At 43.9% G+C, this 23,800-nt stretch overlaps 1 protein-coding gene across 2 annotated transcripts in view; it reads right to left on the bottom strand.

Moving 5' to 3' along the window:
- ELMO2 (engulfment and cell motility 2) overlaps positions 1–23,800 on the bottom strand; it is a 50,714-nt gene that overhangs the window by 1,505 nt on the left and 25,409 nt on the right. The window contains exons 5-21 of one of the 2 annotated variants that reach the window (XM_066587986.1): positions 23,169–23,219; positions 22,065–22,246; positions 19,922–20,021; positions 18,354–18,505; positions 18,188–18,266; positions 18,000–18,035; positions 17,755–17,805; positions 16,104–16,226; positions 14,119–14,253; positions 11,199–11,303; positions 5,590–5,698; positions 3,800–3,936; positions 3,135–3,298; positions 1,953–2,065; positions 1,758–1,865; positions 1,347–1,429; positions 1,180–1,257 (exon numbers count right to left, since the gene is read on the bottom strand). In XM_066587986.1, coding sequence (XP_066444083.1) covers positions 1,180–1,257; positions 1,347–1,429; positions 1,758–1,865; positions 1,953–2,065; positions 3,135–3,298; positions 3,800–3,936; positions 5,590–5,698; positions 11,199–11,303; positions 14,119–14,253; positions 16,104–16,226; positions 17,755–17,805; positions 18,000–18,035; positions 18,188–18,266; positions 18,354–18,505; positions 19,922–20,021; positions 22,065–22,246; positions 23,169–23,219 — 1,806 coding nt within the window. The remainder of the gene's footprint in view (positions 1–1,179; positions 1,258–1,346; positions 1,430–1,757; positions 1,866–1,952; positions 2,066–3,134; positions 3,299–3,799; positions 3,937–5,589; positions 5,699–11,198; positions 11,304–14,118; positions 14,254–16,103; positions 16,227–17,754; positions 17,806–17,999; positions 18,036–18,187; positions 18,267–18,353; positions 18,506–19,921; positions 20,022–22,064; positions 22,247–23,168; positions 23,220–23,800) is intronic. The other variant, XM_066587987.1, reaches the window with a different exon arrangement.

Genomic DNA, 23,800 nt, shown 5'->3' on the forward strand with positions numbered 1-23,800 from the left:
CCAAAGGGAGTGAACCATCACTGCATAGGGCCAAAGGAGCCCCACACTAAGTAGTAACATATGAAAATGAAAACTACTTTTGATTCCTGCTCAAGTGTCCAATTACCTTTGATAGGATGGTGTATATTATCTTTCAGAAACTTATTTATTTTTTGAATAATTTATGCAATAAATGTATTCAAAAAGTTTTTTTTTTGGAGTGAGCGAAAAAAGGAATTCCCTGACTCACACTGTTCAAGCCAGGGCGGCCTCCAGCCACTACCTGCAAACAGAGACTAAATAGGGAGATGGACAAACGTGTGGCTTTCTCCAGGTTTATGGAAGTTTTTGAAACATCTAACAGTAGAACAGGGATACTCTTACAGCCAAGTCTGTAAGCCAAGTGAATACTCCAAAAAGTGAAAAGATAGCCAAACACACTCCGTCTATGACTGCTATTAAAACAGCTGAGCAGGCCAAGGAACCTAAGTTCTCCCCATCGTTGTTAGTCCAAGAGGCCGGACCTCCACTTCTTAAGGCCCATTTAGACAAAAAGATTATCGCTCAAAAGAGGTCGCTCAAGCGACTTTTGAGCATTAATCGTTGTGCCATTTGCAGCCCAAGATGATCACTCAAGATGAGCAATCACCTTGCGCTGTCAGCGGAGGATGTAGAAGACAAGCGGGGCTGTCCCCGCTTGCCTTCTGCATCCAGCCGTTTTCTGCACGGAGCGCTCGGCTGCATAACAGCCGGGCACTCTGTGCAGAGGATGCAGAAGACAAGCGGGGTGTCCCCGCTTGTCTTCTGCATCCAGATGTTCTCTGCTCAGTGCGCCTGGCTGTTATACAGCCGAGCACTCTGTGCTAGGTATGGAGAACAGAGCTGGATGGCTCGGTTCTTCATACCTAGCTGTCCTCAGGAAGCGGGATACAGCTGAAACAATAGTATCAGCTGTATCCCGCTGTGAATCCCTGATAAGACTCATTGTTTTTCAGCACGCTGAAAGACAACGATGAGTGACGGCTTAACTAAAACTGCACAATGGCAGCGCAGTTACACACAACGATTATCGCTCAAAAGACGGCTTTTGAGCGAATTTTGAGCGATAATCGTTGTGTCTAAATGGGCCCTTAGACATTGTCATGGCAAATCCTGTGAAAATCCTTTAGATAGAAGAGTCACATAACCTCAATCACTTACCTCATATTTATTTGGTGCAATGAAGTTCAAGGTCTCGTCTGGATCGTACAATATGGAGAAGGCCAATTCCAACACCTCCTAAATAAAAATAAAAGACATAGTGAAAATATGTGTGAGGACATCACAAAGCAAGAAAATATACTGCATCAGTACAGATCAACACACACCTTATTCTGCTTCAGGGCACTCTTTTCCTTCATGTGCGGACAATCCTTTCCAGTCAGAACGGCCTTAATATCAGCAACAGGGACTGCAAGGAAAATGATATTAGCTAGAATATGATGCACAAGAGTCAAAACAGGGGTGCACAAATCTCTGGTCTGAGGGCCACAATGCCATACTGGACCATTTTCAAAGGCCGCAAGGATATTCCTGTCTCGGATATTTATGGAATATCCCAAGCATATGCCATAATAAATCAAAGTAAAATCCACTTCCAGGGCTACCACCTATTGGGAGACTGGGGGTCACCTTCTCCTCCAATCAGCACACCAGAGAGGAAAAGACAATGCATGTGGCTCTCTCCATTGTAGAGGATGAAGGTTGAGGTAAAAGATAAAGCTGTTCAAGATTCTTACTCTTCTCCTGCAGGGATTCGTATGGCACCTCCCCTTGCGCGTTCTCCTCTAAGTCTCCATAATGCAGAACCTTATGATTTAAGGCCAAACGGCAGAACCAAAACCTCTCTGTAAGAAAAGCAGCCATAACTTAATACCCCCAACAAACCCTTCAAGTATGGGCTCAATAAATCCACATGAAAGATCAACAATCACCTTGCCTCCGGCGGTTGCCGATCTTGCGGAAGCTGCTGCCTTCACATAAACGGTTTAGCCTCTGCTGTTTGATTAATTCTAGAATTTCAGGTTGGATTTTTTCCCGCAATTCACTAAGTAAGGAAAGGAAATGTTATGGACATACAGAATGTCTTTCACTTTTTCATAGTAACTTTGGTTGAAAAAAAAATATTGAAAAGGAAGGAAACAAAAACAGGATTTTTGTTACTTAAAGTGAAATCCCATCCTCATCACATTCATTGTGGGATACAGAAGGCGTTAGGGGTATAGCTGCTGCCACTAGGAGGCGGACACTAGGTAAAGAAATAGTCCCTCCTACCAGCTATACCCCTCCTGCAGGCACCGAGCTGAATTGGTTTGTTGGTAAACAGTAGGAGACAAGATATTAAACACATGAGGTTGAGCAATACAGATCATAACCAGAAAACAATAGATCTAGGTAAAAACCGGGCCAGAAAACATCACCAGTGCTAGCAAAAAATAAACAACTAGGTGGGTGCTGTGTCCCCCGCTCCCGCTGAACGTAACGGGAAAGGGATTTCATAATAAGTATCCTTGGGGGACCTTGGGATGTTCAAAAGCAGTACCCAAGGGAGTGGGACAAAGAAAAGGTTGGTTTGGCCAATCTGTTGCTTCCAGCGTGCGCTTGTAAGCAACCGGTCCACTGACGGCTGTCAAGTAATGCTTTTGGTAGCCCTTCTCAAGGGTGAAAAATTGACCATGACTGAGAAGTTTGGATTTGAAATCAGGGTGTCTCTTCGCACTACATTATGTATTCTCAGATGTTGCTGCCAAGATTTCTTAGACTCTAGTGCAATGTATGGGGGAATGAAGGATATATGATCAATGCTAGTGCTGAGCAGCATCAACATGAGAGGCACAGCCTGAAAGGAGAAGGAAATCTGCCATCCTGAAGTATGCCACATAGGAGATTAACTGCAACGTAAAGACTCACTAATGGGAGAAGTAAAGGTGGCTGTATGGTGGATGTGACTTAGAATAACAGTCCAAACCTGCATTTACAGTTCTACAGACTTCAGAGCTGACATGTCCCAGCATTCCTTGCTTGCTCCGTATCAGTCAATAAAATACTACCGTAACATGCTTTAAAAAGAGAAGTTACAAGTACAGAGGTACAGAAGTGATCTGTTAGCTACTTACACAATGGGTGGCGACTGGAAGTCATCCTGGCTCAGTCTCTCAGACTGGCGCAGGCGAAGAATTTCTGTGTAACTTAAACTACGAAGTTTGTTTTTCAGCTGCTCCAATGAGTTGGGTTTTGAGGGCAAAGCACGGGTAATCTGCTCCCTCACTACCTGCATCACCTGAAACAAAATGGGGAGAAATTAGAGATTTATGGATTTTTACACATGGTCTAATCTTGCTAATGTCATGGAAATAAGTTCAGGTACTAAAATTATCAAAAAGTTGGGAAATAGCTGCCACATAAATACTGCCTCATTGGAACTAGATCTAGTTTCTAAGGAGCCATGGGAATGTGAGGCACTTCTGCCACTCTTTAATCGGATTTTATGGGGATAATTAATCAGAACCCTTGCGACGCTCCTTCAGCTTTGGTAGGACACTGTATAGATGCCTTTATGTTCAGGGAAATTGTTCAGATTTTTACTTGGGACAAGTCAGTTATTAAACTCTTAATGAGTGTGTGGTGTGAGACATCTAGTAATACCGGATTAACCAGTGTCACTATATGATTATTCTGTGCTTTTATTAAATGCCCTCCATTCATCAGATAATGTAGAAGCCCCACTTAGAGCCAATTCTCCATAAATATAACATACACAGACCAGCACAGAACAACCTACCTTATTAAAGTCCTCAGCAGTGGCTCTCATCTCTTTCCATGTCTTATTAAGCAGCTGGATGCAGATACAAAAAAACTCCTCAAATGCCCTCTCATGTGTGAAGAACATGGGGTGATAATCATTACGGCCTTCATTAGCTGCAGAACGGAAAGAAAAGAATACTTATAATTCACTAAAAGTGGCGTGCTAGATCTTTTACTTCTACACTTATTGGCTTGTAATCATTAAGAAGAACACGGCCGTGGCTGGAAACAGAATTAGTATTTATTTCCTTACACAATTGTCCTTTTATTCTACAAGATTATTCAAAAATGTGCATATAACCTCGTTATCTAAAACAAAACCTTGCCTTTTTCTGTATAAGGGCCCAGTCACACGGGCGTTTGTAATGACGTTTTTTCGCACGTCAAAGTATTCACACTAGATAGAACCAATGCTTTTCAATAGCAGCGGTCACATGTGCACATTTTACATGTGGAAAAACGACTGCGTCGAAAATTATGTGGCATCGGTTCACAGAACGCATGTAACTGCGTTCTGCGGCAAACCGGTGTTCTGTGTATGTGAAGCTCCTGGATGCTATCGCATCCAGGGGTTTCACCTTGCGCTCAATGGGGCCGGTAGCAGCAATGCTGACCCCATTGAGAACATACAGTGAAGATCGTGATCCTCTGCCACAGCTGTCATAGCTGTGGCAGAGGAGAACGATGTTCTCCCATTGAATTCAAAGCAATGGGCTGCCGGCCAGCACTGCAGTGATTTTCAGGACATGGCTTAAAATGTAAGCCCTTCCCTGAAAACCATACTAAAAATGTGAAAAAAAAAAAAATCTATACTCACCTCTGCAGCTGCCGGGGCTCAGCCGTGTCCAGCCGGCTCTTCTCCTGCACTGCTCTGAGGAGTATTCAGCAGGCGAGGATTTAAAATCCCCGCCTGCTGAATGGGCTGCCTCTGATTGGCTGAGCACTGTAACCAATCAGAGGCAGCTCTCAGCTATTGAATGACAGCTGAGAGCTGCCTCTGATTGGTCACAGTGCTCAGCCAATCAGAGGCAGCTCTCAACTGTCATTCAATAGCTGAGAGCTGCCTCTGATTAGTTACAGTGCTCAGCCAAGTAATGCACGCATTCTCTTGAATGGAACCGCAGATGCTGCCGGCGGCTCCAATGAAGACAATGGTCTGCCGGCACCCCTGAATTGTTTTTCAGGGAAGGGCTTTAAATATAAGCTCTTCCCTGAAAAACAAGAATTTTAGTGTGAAAAAAAAAGTAAAAAAACACTTACCTATCTGCCGCTACCATGTCTCTGCGGGGATGAAGAACACATCTGCCGCATGCGTGACAGGGGTGCCAGCAGACCATTGCCTTCAATAGAGCCACAGGCAGCAACTGCGGCTAAATTGAAGGCAATGCACTGACCGGCATTTACGCGTGTTTTGCACGTACATGGGTGCGGACTTATGTACGCACAAAAACACACTCATGTTAAGCCACCCTGAGTCTTTAAAAAGAACTTGCCAGCTGAAGGCTCATTCAGACCAGCATTCAGCCTGTGTTCAGGCTCTCCGTCTCTCTGTTACGTTTCTGGTGCAGAGAGAAAGAATTAAAAAGGAAATAAATAAATTGGCCCAATTGATTCCAGTGTTTTGTTTTTTTTAAAAAAGGAAAGCAAATGGAAAGCTTTTAGTTCGCTTCTGTTCCATTAGGTTTCCAGTTCTTTAAAAAGAAAAATAGTGTGGCAGAATTCCCTAATAGGTTTCTGTTTTTTAATAGAACAAAATGTATGACTTACGCAGTTCTCCAACCTGCAGAATTTCACATAGCATTTTGGTTAGCTCTATGGCGCTGCGTCCAAATGGACATTCGTGTTTATCTTCTCTACTGCTGTTCTCCAGGACAATCTACAGTAGTTCAAAGAGACACATATAATACTGGCTACATATAAAATGCATGAAAAAGTGACTAAACCAATAGTAGGAAATACAACACAATATACACTCATTGTCAAAACAATCCCTCCCCTAGAGTCGTCGAAATGGAATGACACTGTGTAATTGTAACAATGATATAAGTAAGTGATTACAATATCAGAGCAAAAGAATTTATGGTGGAAAACTGAACACTTGAAAGGAAGCTCTAGTACCCTGTTGTACCGCCTCTAGTTCGGATACAAGATGTGATACGGACGGGCATGGAGGCTCTAGTACCCTGTTGTACCGCCTCTAGTCCGGATATAAGATGTGATACGGGCGGGCATGGAGGCTCTAGTACCCTGTTGTACCGCCTCTAGTCCGGATATAAGATGTGATACGGGCGGGCATGGAGGCTCTAGTACCCTGTTGTACCGCCTCTAGTTCGGATACAAGATGTGATACTGGCAGGCATGGAGGCTCTAGTACCCTGTTGTACCGCCTCTACCTTGGATACAAGATGTGATATGGGTGGGCATGGAAACTCTACTACCCTGTTGTACTGCCTCTAGCTTGGATGCAAGATGTGATACGGATGTGCACGGAAGCTCTAGTACCCAGTTGTACCACCTCTAGCTTGGATACAAGATGTGATACGGGCGGGCATGAAGACTCTAGTACCCTCTTCTACCCCCTCAAGCTTAGATGTAAGATGTGATATGGACGTGCATGGAGGCTCTAGTACCCTATTGCACCACCTCTAGCTAGAATACAAGATTCTAGCAAGAGGTGGTGCAATACAAGATGTGATACGGGTAGGCATAGAGGCTCTAGTACCCTGTTGTACTGCCTCTATCTTGGATACAAGATGTGATATGGTCAGGCATGGAGGCTCTAGTAACCTGTTGGGCACCTCTAGCTTGGATACAAGATGTGATACGGGCGGGCATGAAGGCTCTAGTAACCTGTTGTACTGCCTCTAGCTTGGATGTAAGATGTGATACAGATGGGCATGGAGGCTCTAGTACCCGGTTGTACCGCCTGTACCTTGGATACAAGATGTGATACAGGCGGACATGGAGGCTTTAGTACCCGGTTGTACTGCCTCTAGCTTGGATGCAAGATGTGATACGGGCAGGCATGGAGGCTCTAGTACCCTGTTGGGCCACCTCTAGCTTGGATACAAGATGTGATACAAGAGGGCATAGAGCCTCTAGTACTCTGTTGTACCACCTCTAGCTTGGATGTAAGGTGTGATCCGTGTGGTTATGGAGGCTCCAATACCCTGTTGTGCCACCTCCAGCTTGGTACAAGATGTGATATGAGCAGGCATAGAGGCTCTAGTACCCTGGTGTACTGCCTCTAGCTTGGATACAAGATGTGATACGGGGGCATAGAAGCTCTAGTACCCTGCTGTACTGCCTCTAGCTTGGATGACGATAATTATCCATTCAGTCGCTTCCACCCCTCAGTCAGTCCATGGATCAATGTTCTCCACGCATTTCTGTCTTTCAGGGCTTCTTTCAATTCCGCGATTGACATGTTAATGGTGGCCTTGATTGTATATAGCCATCTTGTTCTGTGTCGTCCTCATTTTCTCTTTCTACTGACCCTGCCAAGCATCAGTACTGTTTCCAGTGAGTTAGCACGCATCTTGGATACAAGATGTAATACGGGTGGGCATGGAGGCTCTAGTACCCTGTTGTACTGCCTCTAGCTTGGATATAAGATGCCATACAGGCGCGAGGCATACAGGTTCTGTATGGTATCCTGCAGCATAAAGGGCCACATTTGCTGTAACTGAGTCTTTAGATTGTGCAAACTTGTGGGCTGTTGAAATTGGTGTCCCAGATTGTCCCATACATGTTCTGTTGGCGATAAATCCGGTGAACGGAGAGGCCACGGAAGTGTGACAATGTTGTGGAGACATTCCTGTGACCCCCTTGTGTGTGGCCGAGCATTATCCTGCTGGAAAATGCCTCTTGGAAGCCGCCCTGAGAGGAACACATGTGGCTGCAGGATGTCCTGAACATATCGCTGAGCTGTGATGGTCCCTCGTACCACTACTAGGGGGGACTGACTGTCATATGCGATGGCCCCCGAGACCAGCACACCAGCAGTGGGAGCAGTGTGCCACTCCACAACCAAAGCACAACTGAAGCGCTCAACTCTAGTTCTCCACGGCTGTTGTGAGTGCCCAAACTAAACCTGGATTTGTCGCTAAAGAAAACCCGGTTCCACTCTGTAGCATCTAGTTTCGTTGTTGACGACACCCCTGCGATCGCAGGCAACAGTGGATGAGTGTCATAGGCAGTACACGTAATGAGCACCATAAGACGAAATGTCCTTCAGCCAGGCACCTGAAAATGGTTCAGACGCAGGGGCCTGTAACAATGGCGCCACCTGTCCCTGGAAGGTGGACAATGAAACAGTTGTAGCTGCTCATGCTTGTTAGATGATCAGATGATCCTCTCTACCAAATCCTGCTAGGTTTTATTTTCAGGGTATGTCTTATTTTCAGGGAAACAGGGTACTAGTGGACTGTCAAGGGCATCCCGAGGCAGTCGCCTTATGTGCATACCACGAGCCACGCATCTATGAGTTCCATCACCTCCTAACAGTCTGGTAAACGGCCCAGGTGGTGGGCAATTTGTCGAAACGACCATCCAGCTTCTCGCATTCCAATAATGAGGCCCCTCTCAAACTATGTTAACTGGGCAAAATCTCTTATATTGCTTTATAGAGTCGACAAGCCCTACACAAGTGGAAAAGAGGTCACAACTCACAAGTAGCCTCTGCGAGCCTTTTTATAGGCAAAGGGTAGAACCACCTTTATGGCCTCAGGTGGCAAGACCGTTCATCTAATTACACTACAACTCTAATCATTTGCATATCTGCCTAAAGAAATAGAATCCGCAGCAGCACACGATGCACATAAACAGAAACTTTTATTCCTTCATTGTAGAAGAAACTGCAACGTTTCGATCTATATCAGATCTTTGTCAAGCATGCTTGACAAAGATCTGATATAGATCGAAACATTGCAGCTTCTTCTACAATGGAGGAATAAAAGTTTCTGTTTTACCTGCATCGTGTGCTGCTGCGGATTCTATTTCTTCTTGCAGTTTACTTGGAGTTCTTGGATCCGAACTCCTACTGCAGCGTGCATCCTGTTAATTCTGGTCCTTCCTTATTGGCATGACAGAGTAGGTTCTGCTTGTGATCACTATATGCCTGCATATCTGCCTGAGATGTTACCGCATGCCAAGTTTTGCAGCAAAAACGACAACTCCTTCTAGGTGCTTGTTTTTTTTCTCCGGCAAAGTGTATTAATCCCAGAAACTAGCTAACCTCAAACCAAATGTCAGGCTCACAGGGGTCAAGAAAAGTGAGATCGTTATCGGTAGCTGCTGGACATGATACTCAGAAGGAACGCTGTTGGTCAGCAGTAATTTTCCTTCCCTGACTTAACCCTTTCCAATCCACTATCTGACGTCTAAAGACATTCTGATTGAAGGCTGTACAGTACTGGCTCTAGCCAGCAGATGTCGCCATTGTATAATGACAGAAAGAGAAAGCCCCCTAGGAAACCCTGATTCCAAAATTGGATTGCAAAGGGTTAATAAATAACTATCATTTATACTTTTTTCATAAATCAATAGTATAAATAAAGATGAGAAACTTTAGAATATATTTTATTACATAAAAATGTATTTTCTCTATTTATCAGCCAGCCTCCTGCACTATTCAGTCATTTTTCAAAATCACTGGTAAAATCCTTTTTCAGACACGTAAAACTGCTGACAGATTAGAGCTCACTGAGGGATCATGTTACAGTTGTTCAAGTCTATAAAGAATGGTGGGGAATGAGGGAGCAGCTGCAGGACAAATAAAGATACAGACTCTTAGAGACAGATAGTGCTTCAACTGTCTCGCCCCTAACTGGGATTCATAAGAACGCTGCTCAGTGTTGCTTTATAATGTCCTGTATGTTGCGGCTTGTGTGTGTATGTGTAAACTGGACAAGGAAGCAAAATCTCCTCTTTTCTGTGCATGCAGTGTATGAGTATGTTCACACAGTGGAATCCAACGTGAATTTTTCTACGTAGATTCCGCTTCTAAAACTAGAAAGTCCACGGGAAATGATAAAATAGTCTTTAAATAGTAAATTTGCAGATTTAAAGGAGTTGTCCGGGACTTTGGTGATTTTTTTCATTGAATTCAATGGGAGCTGTGCCTTCACTACCAAACTGGGCTGCTACAATATAGTGAGCACAATCTGCTTCCTGCGCAGTCCATACTTGCAGCAGTGCCAGGAATTAGCTAGGTGGCGTGGATCCCGAGCGGTGGACCCCCGCTGATCATCAATAGAAAAAAAATCCTTAAAGTCCTGAACAACCTTTTTAACTCCACAGACCAGCTGTGTTATTCGTTAGTGGTGAGTGTTTCAGTTATAATCACTCAAATGGGCAATCACGGGCAACTTTCGCCCCGCGTACACACAGCACCTGGGAGGGCACTGTGAAAACTCGCTCACTGTAAACAGGAGTCGTTCAATTTTTGAGCGACTGCTTGTTTGCAATGAATGGAGGCAGGCGGCCGGGAGAGATCTCTGTCTGCTGTACCTCATGCTCTCACATACTATGGTGCCTGTGTAAAAGCACAGGAGCAATAGTTGCTGGAACAGCTGTGGGGCACTTTTGCGCCCAACAATTGTACGGTGTGAGGTTGCCTTAAGGATTCTGTCAAATGACCCCCAATATGTCAGTTTCCTGAAGTTCTGTAATTACGAGGCAGTGAGGGTGCTTTTACACAGAACAATCTTAAAATGTTTTTTTTGTTACACAATAATCGCTGGCCCGTTAGAATTTGAACGAAACGTTCATTGTAAACACAGCCAACGATCGAACAATGAACGCTAGCATGCATGAAATTTATCACTGTCTCGTTCAGTTTAAATGCTGATCGTTCAGTCATTCAGTCGTTCACTTGTCGCTTATCACTACTTGGTCGTTATGTAGTTCGCTTCGTTTTGTTTAAATGGCATTCCTTCAGTCTTTGAAAGACTGAAAGACTTGAGGGGAGGGGTGATTGTTTGCAGAATGACTACTTGTTTACTCATGCAGCAGTAGACCATGGCTTTTCTTCACATTAATTAAAAACCTTCTGGCCAGAGATTCCTTGCATAAACACATGTCCACCTGAGCAAACAACATATACCAGTGTTTACTTTAGCTAATGAGGGAAATGGAGAGGATTTCAAACGATTATCTGTATGTTTAAATGTTCAGCATTTTATGCAAAAAAGTTGTTAATTCTTTTGGTCATTTGTTGCATGTAAAAGAGCCTTTATAAGCAATCCCGGCATACAGATTGTTTATATAACAAGAAGACATACAGTAAATAGGTTGTCGTTTTAACGTATATGTACAGTAACTATTAAAAGGTTTTCAGAATCGGGGGAAAAATGGTCACCGAGTAAGTAACTTACCCTAACATAGGTGTCCTGATGAAACTTTGCCAGGTACAGCATATTATCCAGGGCAAGCATACCAGGGGGCGTCTGAATAAAATCCATGGCTGGGTTGACATGATTCTGAAATGACAGTATATCAGTATCTCAGCTGTTCTTTCCATCCAGAAAGAAGAATTTAGGGCTTCCTCAGATAACACAAGATTTCAATTTCAATGAGGCCCAGTTCAGATAAGCATTGCAAATCAGTCTCTGCCACTCCACTCCGATGAGCAGGACTAAATTATACTTTCAAATCCTCTCCCAGTATATAAAGTCTGCAACTTTAATGCTGTGGAGCTCTTTGTACCATCCTTAGTGTGTAAAGGGCACAGAATACAAAACGGTTTAACCCTCTGATGACCGGCCATTTTTCTGATATTTGTTTTTTTCAGTCCCCACTTTTCAAGAGCTAAAACTTTTTATGTATTTTTCCATTGGCGTAGCATTCTGAAGGCTTTTTTGTGGGACAAGTTGTATTTTATAATAGTAATATTTTATGTACTGAAAAAGTAATTTTTTTTCAAGTGGGGTGAAATTTTAAAATAAAAACACAACTGTGACATTGTTTTTTAAGGTTTTGCTTTTAGGGCAAACATAACATGTTGTGTATGGAAGGAGGATTTTTTTCAGTCTTGTGCCTTTAAACTCATAATAGATTTATAGCTTTGAAAGTCCACATCTCACAAGTTAAAGGGGTTGTCTCGCGAAATCAAGTGGGGTTATACACTTCTGTATGGCCATATTAATGCACTTTGTAATATACATCGTGCATTAAATATGAGCCATACAGAAGTTATTCACTTACCTGCTCCGTTGCTAGCGTCCCCGTCGCCATGGTTCCGTCTGATTTCGGTGTCTCCTTGCTTTTTTAGACGCGCTTGCGCTGTGCGGTCTTCTCCCTTCAGCTCCGCTCGGCAGCATCTGCGTTTTGGCTCCGCCCCCTTGTACGATTCGTCGCGTAGCTCCGCCCCCGTCATGTGCCGATTCCAGCCAATCAGGAGGCTGGAACCGGCACACGTCATGGGGCGGAGCTACGCGATGACGCGTACAAGGGGGCGGAGCCAAAACGCCGATGCTGCCGAGCTGAGCCGAAGGGAGAAGACCGCACAGCGCAAGCGCGTCTAAAAAAGCAAGAAGACACCGAAATTAGACGGAACCATGGCGACGGGGACGCTAGCAACGGAGCAGGTAAGTGAATAACTTCTGTATGGCTCATATTTAATGCACGATGTATATTACAAAGTGCATTAATATGGCCATACAGAAGTGTATAACCCCACTTGATTTCGCGAGACAACCCCTTTAACACTATAACATATTCCTCAATAGTGATGTTAATTTGAACTTGCGCACTACAAACACCAGTTTAGGCTAGATAAGAGGAAAACTGCCTTACAAAACTTGACGTGAATGTCTCATTGGATAATTTCATAGAACTATCATGTTGCATCATCAAGGGTATATAAGTCACTGCAGACAAAGAGAGGAGGGAGTCCATCATAGGATGACGCTGAACGTCTACTCTCGACCTCTGGGGTTCACCATTAACTTTCCTCCCCCAGACTGATTTTGCCTGAAACCCACTGAGATGAATGCCAGATATAATATTGTGTTGCTTTTTCGCATCTTGCTGATACAAACAGGATACATAGTTAATGTATTTTTGATTAGCTTTCCCAATATCATGCACGTATATCGACTTTTAGCACTTTAAGTAAGCTTGATTAATATTTGGCTTGTGTGTATGTGAACCTACTTATTTCACTGTGGAACTCACCGTAAAACAACATGAAAATGTTATGTTCAGTACGATTAAAGCAATACCAAATATATATACAGTTTTTTTTCTGTTTTTCAACATTTAAAAAATAAAAAACATTTTTACACAAAAAAAACCTAGCAAGAATTTGTCCTCTGTTATATTCTGAGACCGATAACTATTATTATTCCATTGATGGGACTGTATGAAGATTTGTCCTTTGCAAGGCAAGGTGCAGGTTTCATTGATACCATTTTGGAGTACATATAATTTTTTGATAACTTTTTAGAAGATGGGGGGTATTTCTTTTTTAAGGCCTTCTCATAGTGTGGACTAAATATATCATTATTTATTGGACTTTTAAAGACGTACCAATACCAATAATGTTTACTTGTATTCTGATTTTTTTTTAATATCAAAAACAGGAAAACACAACTTTTACTAAACTTATTTTCTTTTCGTCCCATAAGGGGACTTGAATATGTGATCACTTAGTTGCTTGTACAATATAGTGCAATATTTCTGTGAAGTTGGAGGTGTTTCTTCAAAAGGCTTAGAAGCTGCAGTAACCACGGCATGTAAGAGGTTAGCTCTGGTCGCGGGTTATGCCAGCAGGTGCCAGCCATTTACCACAGCTGGCATAGCCCCAGGTATGGAGCAGTCTAGACTCCTGGGAGACACATGGGCACAGTTATGGGACTAATATACACAACTGAAAGCTGACAACAGATGAGAAGAGGGAGGGAATACCAACCTCCTTAATGTATACTTGTAAATTATATTGCCTATATTATCCTATACTGACTAAAGGACATTTTGCCATAAGTAACATAGAAATGGTCTAAGGATAATGACGGCAATTTGACGATTCCATTGTAGGAAAAATAGGAAGTTGGATCAGTAGAGATATTCTGTAGGACTACAATGACAAGTGGAAAAAATACTCCAGCAATTCTAGAATTATACAACTCTATCAGCCGACATACGACTGTATCTTCTACTGATTCCATCACATCCCACAACATCCCCAAACTCACATGTAACACTTCCCACATAATAATTAACACACTACAATCTCCTATCTTAGAGCCTTCAGTAGTATGGAAGTGCTACAGATTGACGTAAGTGAAGACTCACAGTGAAGCCCAGCATCTTGTAGTCCTTGCTGTACATAGCTTTGCGTTTTTCAGTACCGCCAGCAGAAACGCCACTTCCATCAGACTCCGCATCAAATGCAATTCTTCTCAGCTCAAATATTATGTCTCTCTGAGCCTAATGGAATACACAAGTGGGATAAAACAGAAACTATTATTGTGAGGATGATTAAGGTCAGGCATGGTCTTCGAGGAGGTTTTTAATGTAAAAATATAGATAAGGAAAAAAAATTTGATTATTAGTACAGACTAGGAACTGGCACAGTAGGACTACTACTAAGATGCTTTTCAGCTGCCACTACAGCGCCAATGCAAAGTCACGTCGGATTTAGTTACTGCCGGTCCTTTTAATTGGGCTTTTAGGCAACATATACCGTATATTCCGGCTTATAAGGCGACGGGGCGTATAAGACGACCCCCCAACTGTCACCTTATACGCCGGGAATACAGTGGAGCAAAAAAAAAAAACATTACTCACCTCCCCCGGCGTTCTGCGGTGCTTCTGCAGACTGTCGCTCCCTCCTCGTCCCCGGCAGAGCATTGCTTTCTGGACACGGGGCTTGAAATCCCCGCTACCAGAAAGCTAATACTGTGATTGGCTAACACACGCCGTCAGCCAATCACAGCCATTCAATGACATCATTGAATGGCTGTGATTGGCTAACACACATGCGCCTTCAGCCAATCACAGCCATTCAATGAGGTCATTGAATGGCTGTGATTGGCTGACGGTGTGTGTTAGCCAATCACAGTATTAGCTTTCTGGAGGCGGGGATTTCAAGCCCCGCATTCAGAAAGCAATGCTCTGCCGGGGACGCCGGGGGAGGTGAGTAATGATTTTTTTTTTTTGGACACTTTTTCTTTTTTTTGTATTACCGGCGTATAAGACGACCCCCGACTTCAGAGCAGATTTTTGGGGGTTCAAAATTCGTCTTATACGCCGGTATATACGGTAACTAAAAATCAGTCTCAGATGATTCGGATGATTTAGGAGTCTTGGTAAGACATAAGGCAGGCTTTTTCCAATTAATTACTTCAATAACAGTTATTTTTGTTGCAAAAATTACTTTAAAGGAAACCCATTACTACATTCATGCCACCCAAACTACGGGCAGCATGAATTCCAGACAGGTGCCCACTATACAGTGAAGTATGTATTATTCTGAAACGGCACGGCATTAAAAAAAAGGAAAAGGAAACGGACTCTGTCAGCTACTTTAAGCCCTATATAAGTATAAGATGTAAGTTTTATACTTACCTCCCCCCCCCCCCCCCCCCCGCCATCACCCTGCTGTCAGCACCACTGCATGCATTCTAAAGATTACACAGGCGTATGCCACAGAGTCCTCTCATTCTATGCGCACACCTATGCAGTCCGCCGGAAGTATTCAGCGGTGGGTTTGATGGCGGGGAAGGTAACTATAAAACTTACATCCCCGGACTCAGTATGCAGGTATGTGAGCTCATAAGTTCAGCATATAGGGCTCAAAGTAGCTGACAGCTTCCTTCTAAAAAGTTTCTGGGAACAGGGAGAAGAGCCAATGGGGTGACTCCCCATCGACTTCTACCCCGTTGGATTGGCTAGATTGATAGGGATCTCTCATCTGTGTATGGGAAAAAAAACAGTCAATCTAACCAATTTGGGTGGAGAGAAACTGGTGGGGTTAAGTAATTGACAGCTATGTCTGTAGGTACATTAGTACAGGGAAGGCTGTCAATGATTGAGTCACTCCATACACTGGACTCTTCAGCCCACAGTGAGCGGTGATTTCAACCAATAAATGAATAGTTAATAATTAAGAAGGTTTTCTAACAAAATTAAACATTAACCTGTTCAGCTCCTCCTGCCCGCTGATCAGACAGTACATTCAATGTGACAGCTTCCCTTTATAGGTTCATAAGATAAATGCTAAGGAACAAGCGAGCTATTTTCAATGGCAAAAAAGAAGTGGATATAATTTGTGTCACCTGGTCATTGGGGTCCATTTTTGTCATCATCCGTTCTTCTAGGAGGTTAAAAGTTAACACCTGCAGCACATAAAGCTGATGTGCCATCTCTGTCTTGATTGGTCGATTTCCTCGGATAATATGCTGGATAGAGAGAAGCAAAGACCGAAATTATTATAGCAAACCGAGCAATAGCAGTATTATAGCAGAGAGGTAAAGAAGTAAAGATACCATACTAGTACTGGTTTTAGTACCATGTTTCCCCTGAAAATGATACCTACCCCGATAATAAGCCCTACCATGATTTTCAGAAAGGGGTGGTTGAAGTATAAACCCCCCCACCCCCAAATAAGCCCTAGCTACACTACATAAAAAAATAACTACTTACCTAGCAGGCACCGTCTGGGTCCCCCCTGCTGGTCTCCAGCATTCCTACAGACTTCCTGTGCAATGGTTAGCACTGACAGATCAATGAATGAATGGCTGTGATTGGTTCATCGAGCGCTGGTTCTGATTGGCTGAGGTGGCACTTGCGAACCAATCAGAGCAATCTCTTGCTGGAAGCGGGCTATTTAAGCCCTGTTACCAGCAAGAGATGACCTGTCGGCGCTGACAAGTGCACGGGAAGCCTGCAGGAGTGCCAGAAACCAGTGGGAGGGACCCGGATGGCGCCTGCTAGGGGAGTATAAGACACCTCCCGAAAATAAGACCCTGTGCCACTGTGGGGGCAAAAGTTAATATAAGACAGGGTCTTATTTCCGAGGAAACACGGTATATGGTTTAAAAAAAAGAAATAAAAAAATCGACATGACCAGAGCTTGGAAAATGGACTCCAATAGCAATCTGAGCTAGACCCCTGTGCTGGGGATATCTGAATATTGCAAATACTACAATGTCATGAACAACCCATCATCCATCTCAGTGTAGAGCATCTCACTACAATACCGACTGAGAAACATGTTTAATAGCAAGATATGTACAGCCAGCACAATACAATACAGTACTACAGAGGCGGCCAATGCAGCTGCTACAAGAGAACGAGGAAAGGAGTACCTAGCTATAGTTGGCCTCATACCAGTTTCTCATGGTTGGTAAGAATTTCAAGGAGTTTCTGGGACTAAGATACTGATGACCTATCTTCGACACAGGTCATTAAATATCAAGTTAGAGGGGGTCTGTCGCTAAGACTCTCACCGATCAGCTGTTTGAAGTGGACGAGGTGCTCCGGTGAATGCCACAGCTGCTTCAATGCGTTATCAGGCAGAGCGTTGTACACTGTATAGTATATTACAGTATAGTATAGAATGGGATTGAGCTGCTCTCAGGCCATATGACGTGAGATCACAGCCTGAGAAGAAGCAGCTTTGCTCACATGAACGCAGCTGCCTTTCAGACGGCTGATTGGTCGGTGCCGCAAGCAGCGAAACCCCATATTGATCTACTTTGATGACCTATTCCTGAGGATAGGTCATAAATATCTCAGTCCTAGAAAACCCCTTTAAGAATAGTTTTTCCTCAACATGGACACTAGCAAAAATGAAAGAATCAGCTGGTGGGTGAAACTGTGGACTTCAGCATGTCAAGATTCGGATATTTGCTGTGGTGTCCTATCTACATAAATTGTGGGCACATTAATTCCAATGGTACAGTGGAATAGTTTCCCTTTACTTACATTAAGAATAATGGACCGGAGATGCTTCTGGACAAAGATATTTGCCATTTCCTATACAAAAAAAGAAAAAAAAAACATTATTTCTGAGTTGCAATTGTTAGCAAGACAAGAGTAAAAATGGAAAGTGTCACGTGGAAGAGGAAAAAGCTCGGAAACACTGAGGAACATCACTAACAGTAAAAGGCAGAAAGAACCCATGGGTGAAGAACAGGAGGACAACAGAAACGGCCACACATGGTACTCACACTAACAGGAACGTCCATGAGATTCTGGGGCTTCTCCTGAGTGCACCCCGCACACAAACAGAAGCAGAGATGGGAGTTAAAAGCAGACAGCAACCAAAAGGACACCACGGGATAATTAAACGAGAAAACACACAAGGACAGAGTTATGCTTGTCACATGCTTGCAGACAGTTAGCAGCGGACACCCACCTGTCGCTTTTCCTCCGGCGCCTTCAGAAACAGAGCGTTGATGAGAGCAATGGCGTATGTCTGGATTTCCTGGTTACAGCTGTGCAAAAGGAGAAAAGCAGCAAATGAGAATGTACATGAGACTGCGTATATGTACTATGTGCCAGGGAATAGGCGGAAGACTTACACTTGCAGGTGGCAAATAAGTTGGCCCACGGTAATTTCCTCTGCGATTTTATGATATAGAGCCTGGCTATTTAATACCATACTCTCCAATATAGCTAAAGACCGCTGCAGAATAGAGACATCCACTGACTGCTGGGATACATAGCCGCAGATCTGGAGAGAAGCAGGAGATGTACGATTACAACCTTAATATATGCAATACTGACCCAAAGTCTACATAAAATCAGATAACAGTGGCATCCTGATACTAAAGGTAAAGTTCACATTCACAGCCATTTTTAATTGTCGAAATTCAGCTAAAATGAAAAATGAGGCAAACTTAGTAGTCTTGACTAAAAAAATCGACCCTCTTGTGTTGTACACAGCTCCTACGAAGAACTATGTGTCGCTGTTCTCATAGATTGCAGGATTAGTCTACACAAAATTTTAGTTATCTTCCAAGTGTAGGGACTCACAATAGGAGGACCCTTGATGTGGGCTTGTGAGCTTATGTATTTTGGCCAAAATATTAAAGGGGTTGTCCCGCGAAAGCAAGTGGGGTTATACACTTCTGTATGGCCATATTAATGCACTTTGTAATGTACATTGTGCATTAATTATGAGCCATACAGAAGTTATCAGAAGTTATTCACTTACCTGTTCCGTTGCTAGCGTCCTCGTCTCCATGGTGCCGTCTAATTTTCAGCGTCTAATCGCCGGATTAGACGCGCTTGCGCAGTCCGGTCTTCTTCTTTTCTGAATGGGCCCGCTCGTGCCGGAGAGCGGCTCCGTGTAGCTCCGCCCCGTCACGTGCCGATTCCAGCCAATCAGGAGGCTGGAATCGGCAATGGACCGCACAGAAGACCTGTGGTCCACCGAGGGAGAAGATCCCGGCGGCCATCTTCACCAGGTAAGTAAGAAGTCACCGGAGCGCGGGGATTCAGGTAAGCACTATCCCGTTTTCTTTTTTAACCCCTGCATCGGGTTTGTCTCGCGCCGAACGGGGGGGCTATTGAAAAAAAAAATAAACCCGTTTCTGCGCGGGACAACCCCTTTAACCAATATCTCATACTTATTAATATTTGCATCTGCCTTGGTGTGTTAGTACACTGGTAAGTATTTGGCTACCTGGTGCAGTGTCGGGTCTGATGTCCTCGTTTTACCTTTGATGCTTGCACATTTGATTTAAATTTAGTATAAACCCTTTCGTCATTAGGTGATAGAATGTTTGGTGTGAATGGTGTCCGATCGTGTGTGTATGTATATCCTTTATCTAGCCTTAAATATATTGCATTCATGTAGGTTGCTGTTCTCATGGCCTGCATGAATGTAAAATGCAGGTTCTGACTATAAGATTGTTTGTAATCTGTAACCACGGAGACACACAGATCTCTGTATTTTGCAATTAGTTTTAGCCAACTCATTAGCTAAGGTTCACTATTCCGAAAGTTCTAACCTACAACACCCCCTTCCCATTTGAATGGTCAGAAGGATCAGTCGTTTGCCATTTGGCTAAAATGACCCCTACTGAATCCCAGGAACAAGGTATGCATTCCCTATTTTATATATGAAGTATGGGAAGAGACTGACCTGTTTTATAAAGGTTAGAGAGACCATGTCCCAAGAGACTATTCCATGATCCATCAACTCCAAGAAGGCGGTCAATGTGAAGGCTAGCATCTCACTGTAACTAAGAGAAGAGAGTGGTCATACGAGGTGCATAGCAGTGGAGCATGGTTATGGGAGTAGAGGGAGGGGTAAAACAGGCAGTGGATAGTGCATCAGCTTCAATTATAGAGGGGGTGTATTAAAGGCAGCACAGCAGCTGAGTAGTTGGCAGGGATGCATGGAAGCAATAGGGTTCGGAGTTTAATACCTAACCAGGGCAACATATTGTTGAACCAAAAACTTTCTCATAAGTCACTTAGCTTGGAAATTAGTGCTGATGTTAGGGTACTTTTACATGGGTCCATAGTCACCTGAGCAATTACTGAAAAGAGTGATTACGAACAAATGTTGTCCCTTGTAAACACAGGACCGGCTTGGCAAGTGAGTGAGAATTGCTCAGTTGTTGGAGCCGCTTGGGTTTTAGCTCCCCTAAAAACAAAGTGACGGACGACCTGTTTAAACAGGCAGCCATTCATCTACAAATAACTGCCTGTTTACTCTGAATGGAGAGCCACTAATAAAGCAGAGAGCCACTAACAAAGAATGTATCTCACGGACCGGGCCCATCCCTTTAATATGAATAGTATAATACGTGCATGGTACATGATAAAACAATTCTGTTACAGCGCCCAAAATGTATGGATGGTTGCAGTTTCCTTTGGCAATAGCAGGTGATCTGCAGAGCTTCCTCAATCCAGACCCAAGGATACCAGCTGATCGTTGGGCTGGCTTCAACCAGAGATTCATCATGAGGCAACCTCTTTAAGGAGACTAGCTTCCAGAAGGATTGTCAACACAGAAAAGCCACGTCCTTTCCGGATTCAAATGGAAAAAAAAGTTGCAAAAAGAAAAGCAGTAACATAACACATAAAGTGCACTTCTATAAATATTTTACTATTCATAAGCCAGGAAGAAAACAAAAACAGTAAAACAAACCAGCGTCACTATCTTCTAAATAGGAACCCTTAGGCTTGGTTCACACGGGGCGGATTTGCCGCGGAAATTCCGTCCAGAATTTTGCCGTGGCAAATCCACCTGCGGACGCTAATCCTGTGATTAGCCAGCCACGTGGACGAGATTTCTCAGAAATCTCGTCCACACAGGACGGCAAAGCCAGCAGAAGCTGGCGCTGCGGCGTGGATTAGCCAGCCGCAGCATGCTCATTCTTTTTCTTCCTCCGCTGCGGCCGCGCTCTCCTCTACGGGAGCGCCGGCCGCAGCGGAAGAGCGAGCGGCCGGGCCGCATCAAAAGCCGCGGGTTTTGAAGCAGCGCTTCTCCCGGCGGAAATCTCGCGGCTTTTCGCTGCGGCCAAACCGCGAGATTTCCGCCGGGATTCCGCTGTGTGGGAACCCAGGCTTAGGCTGGGCTCACACGGGTGGATTTGTATTGCGGATTCCGCAATCTCCGTCCGTGCAGACAATCCGCGGTAAAACACGGGCATTGAAAGGCATGCTTTTACGTTCACACTTGCAGCTAGGAATTGCGCATTCAGTGAGCAGAAGAAAAATCGGAGCATGCTTTATTTTTAAGCACGATCTGCACGGACAGCCTCTATTGATATCAATGGAGCAGAAACTAGTGACAAAACTGCCATGATCACAGCACTAGGTCACTTATTTTGTTAGCCGCCATACTTTTTATACAATTTGTGTGCTACAGCATGTAGACCAGGATATTCATGAGCTGCGGATCCTTCACAGATGATTGACAGGTATCTTCCTATACTGTGGATAGTAGGAAATCTGTCAATCTGTGGCAGGGGCAGGGCAGCCATAGCCCATGGATATAGCCCATTACACAGCATGGGCACAGGATACAGTAGACTAAATGCGGTGCTCATGCTGCAGCACAGAGATTCTGGCTTTATGAAAAATATAGCAGCTTACAAAGCGACCCAACGACTCAGGTAGGAAATCATAAATATGGTGACAGATTCCCTTTAAGTGCAGAGAATGGTTATTAGAACCAAAGTCTTACTTCAGTGTCAGGAAGCCCAGAAAGCCAAACATGAAGCTCATCTAGTATGAAAGCTAGATACATTATACAATTCTGTTCTAATACTGACTGTGACAAGAGCTTGGTGCCTCCTTCTACCAGTCGGGTGAGAATAGTCACTCCATCCATATTAATGAACTCGGTAGCGAAAGTAGTGTCTGCAGATAGTTTAGCCAGTTCCTTCATGGCGTCTAGCCTGGAATCCATGCTGGAACACTGTATCCTCTCCAGAAGCTGGCGGGCTGCACGGGACTGATCAAAAAGTCATGTCAGAGTGATTGCAAAGTGTGAAGACAGATATAATGCGGTTTGGAGAAAGACATCAAACAGAAAAGCTATTAAGGGTATGTGAGAGCTATTGTTTGAATTAGAACAGAAATGAGATTTCTTCTTTCTGGTGGCATCTCATATCCCCCAACTGCAAATGATATTGGGAGAGGATCATGGTTATTCTTTCCTGGCTTGAAAATAAATCATCTTAACATGCACAGACTTAGTGGTGAGCTTGTGCTTGTACACAGCAGCCAACCTTAGCATACAGAGCTGCAGTGTAAGACATAGACACATGCCGCAGATTATGTTGCAGAAGTTTCTGGAACACAACTGCCAAATATGAATATACCCTAAAGTATGGGTGCACAAGATTTTCTGGTCCAAGGGCCACACTGCTATATTGAATCACTCACAAAGGCCACAATAAAATTTAAAGGGATATTACCAAATAAGACCTTTATGGTACATCAAAGTACTGTACATTTCAGAAATGTCTAATAGGTGCTGGTTCAACTTATAGAACTCCCACCTATCGGCAGAATAGTGGTACTCTTCTCCCCCAATCAGCACTCTATAAAGGAATAGACCGTGCCTTGTGGTAAAAACCTAGCACTTCACAACTCCCATAAACTGCAATGGAGAGAGTCGCATGCATAAACCCCCCGGCGCTGTCAGCCGGCACACAATCACCTGATTGCTTGGGGTCCCAAGCGACAGACCCCAGCTTATCAACTATTGATGACCTATCCCATGGATAGTTCATCAATAGTATCCCCCCTGGAAACCGCCTTTAATGTCATTTGACCATAGTTTAAAATGGGAGCTTTGCTGAATTGCATTGTCAAGCTTCACAAAAGGGGCTTCCGGTAAGGTTCATCAAAATCAGTTACATATAACTTACCGGTGACACAGCCAGGCGTAAGATGGTTCCATTCTTTATGTCTCCACGAGTCTGAAAAACTACACAGTCAGTACAGAGAAATGTCCCAGAGCACACAAGAAGTAAGTAACACAAATAGGCAGTGGTATAACCTGAAGGCCCCGTGCCCCAATACAAACTCTGCAACAGGGCCTCCACATACCGTGTGTGCAAGTGCTACCCCTGCAACCCCCAGGTATGTCCACACGTAGCAGATTTGCTGTGGAAATTTTCCATTATAGGGCGAGCACCCACTGGCGTTTTTTTTCCTGCGTTTTGCGTTTTTCCTGCACATGCATAGAGATAACATGTGTTCCTGTCCACTGGCGTTTTTTTTGCGTTGCGTTTGCGTTTTTAACATAGGAACATGTCAGTTGCATATGTGTCCTTATTTTTCTCCTAATGCACCCATGAAAGTCAATGGAAATTAACGGAAAAGCCGCGAAAACGCAGCGAAAAACGCGCGGAAAAAACGCGGGAAACACGGCGAAAACGCTGCGTTTTTTCCCCGCGAAAAACGCAAACGCCAGTGGGTGCTCGCCCTAAACCTAGAAAAAGCTCCGGGAAATTTGCAAATTGTGCGTCTTTTGAGTTTTCACTTATTTTTGCTGATT

The sequence above is a fragment of the Eleutherodactylus coqui genome, chromosome 13 (assembly GCF_035609145.1).
Source record: "Eleutherodactylus coqui strain aEleCoq1 chromosome 13, aEleCoq1.hap1, whole genome shotgun sequence".
In the NCBI taxonomy this organism is placed as follows: Eukaryota; Metazoa; Chordata; class Amphibia; order Anura; family Eleutherodactylidae; genus Eleutherodactylus; species Eleutherodactylus coqui.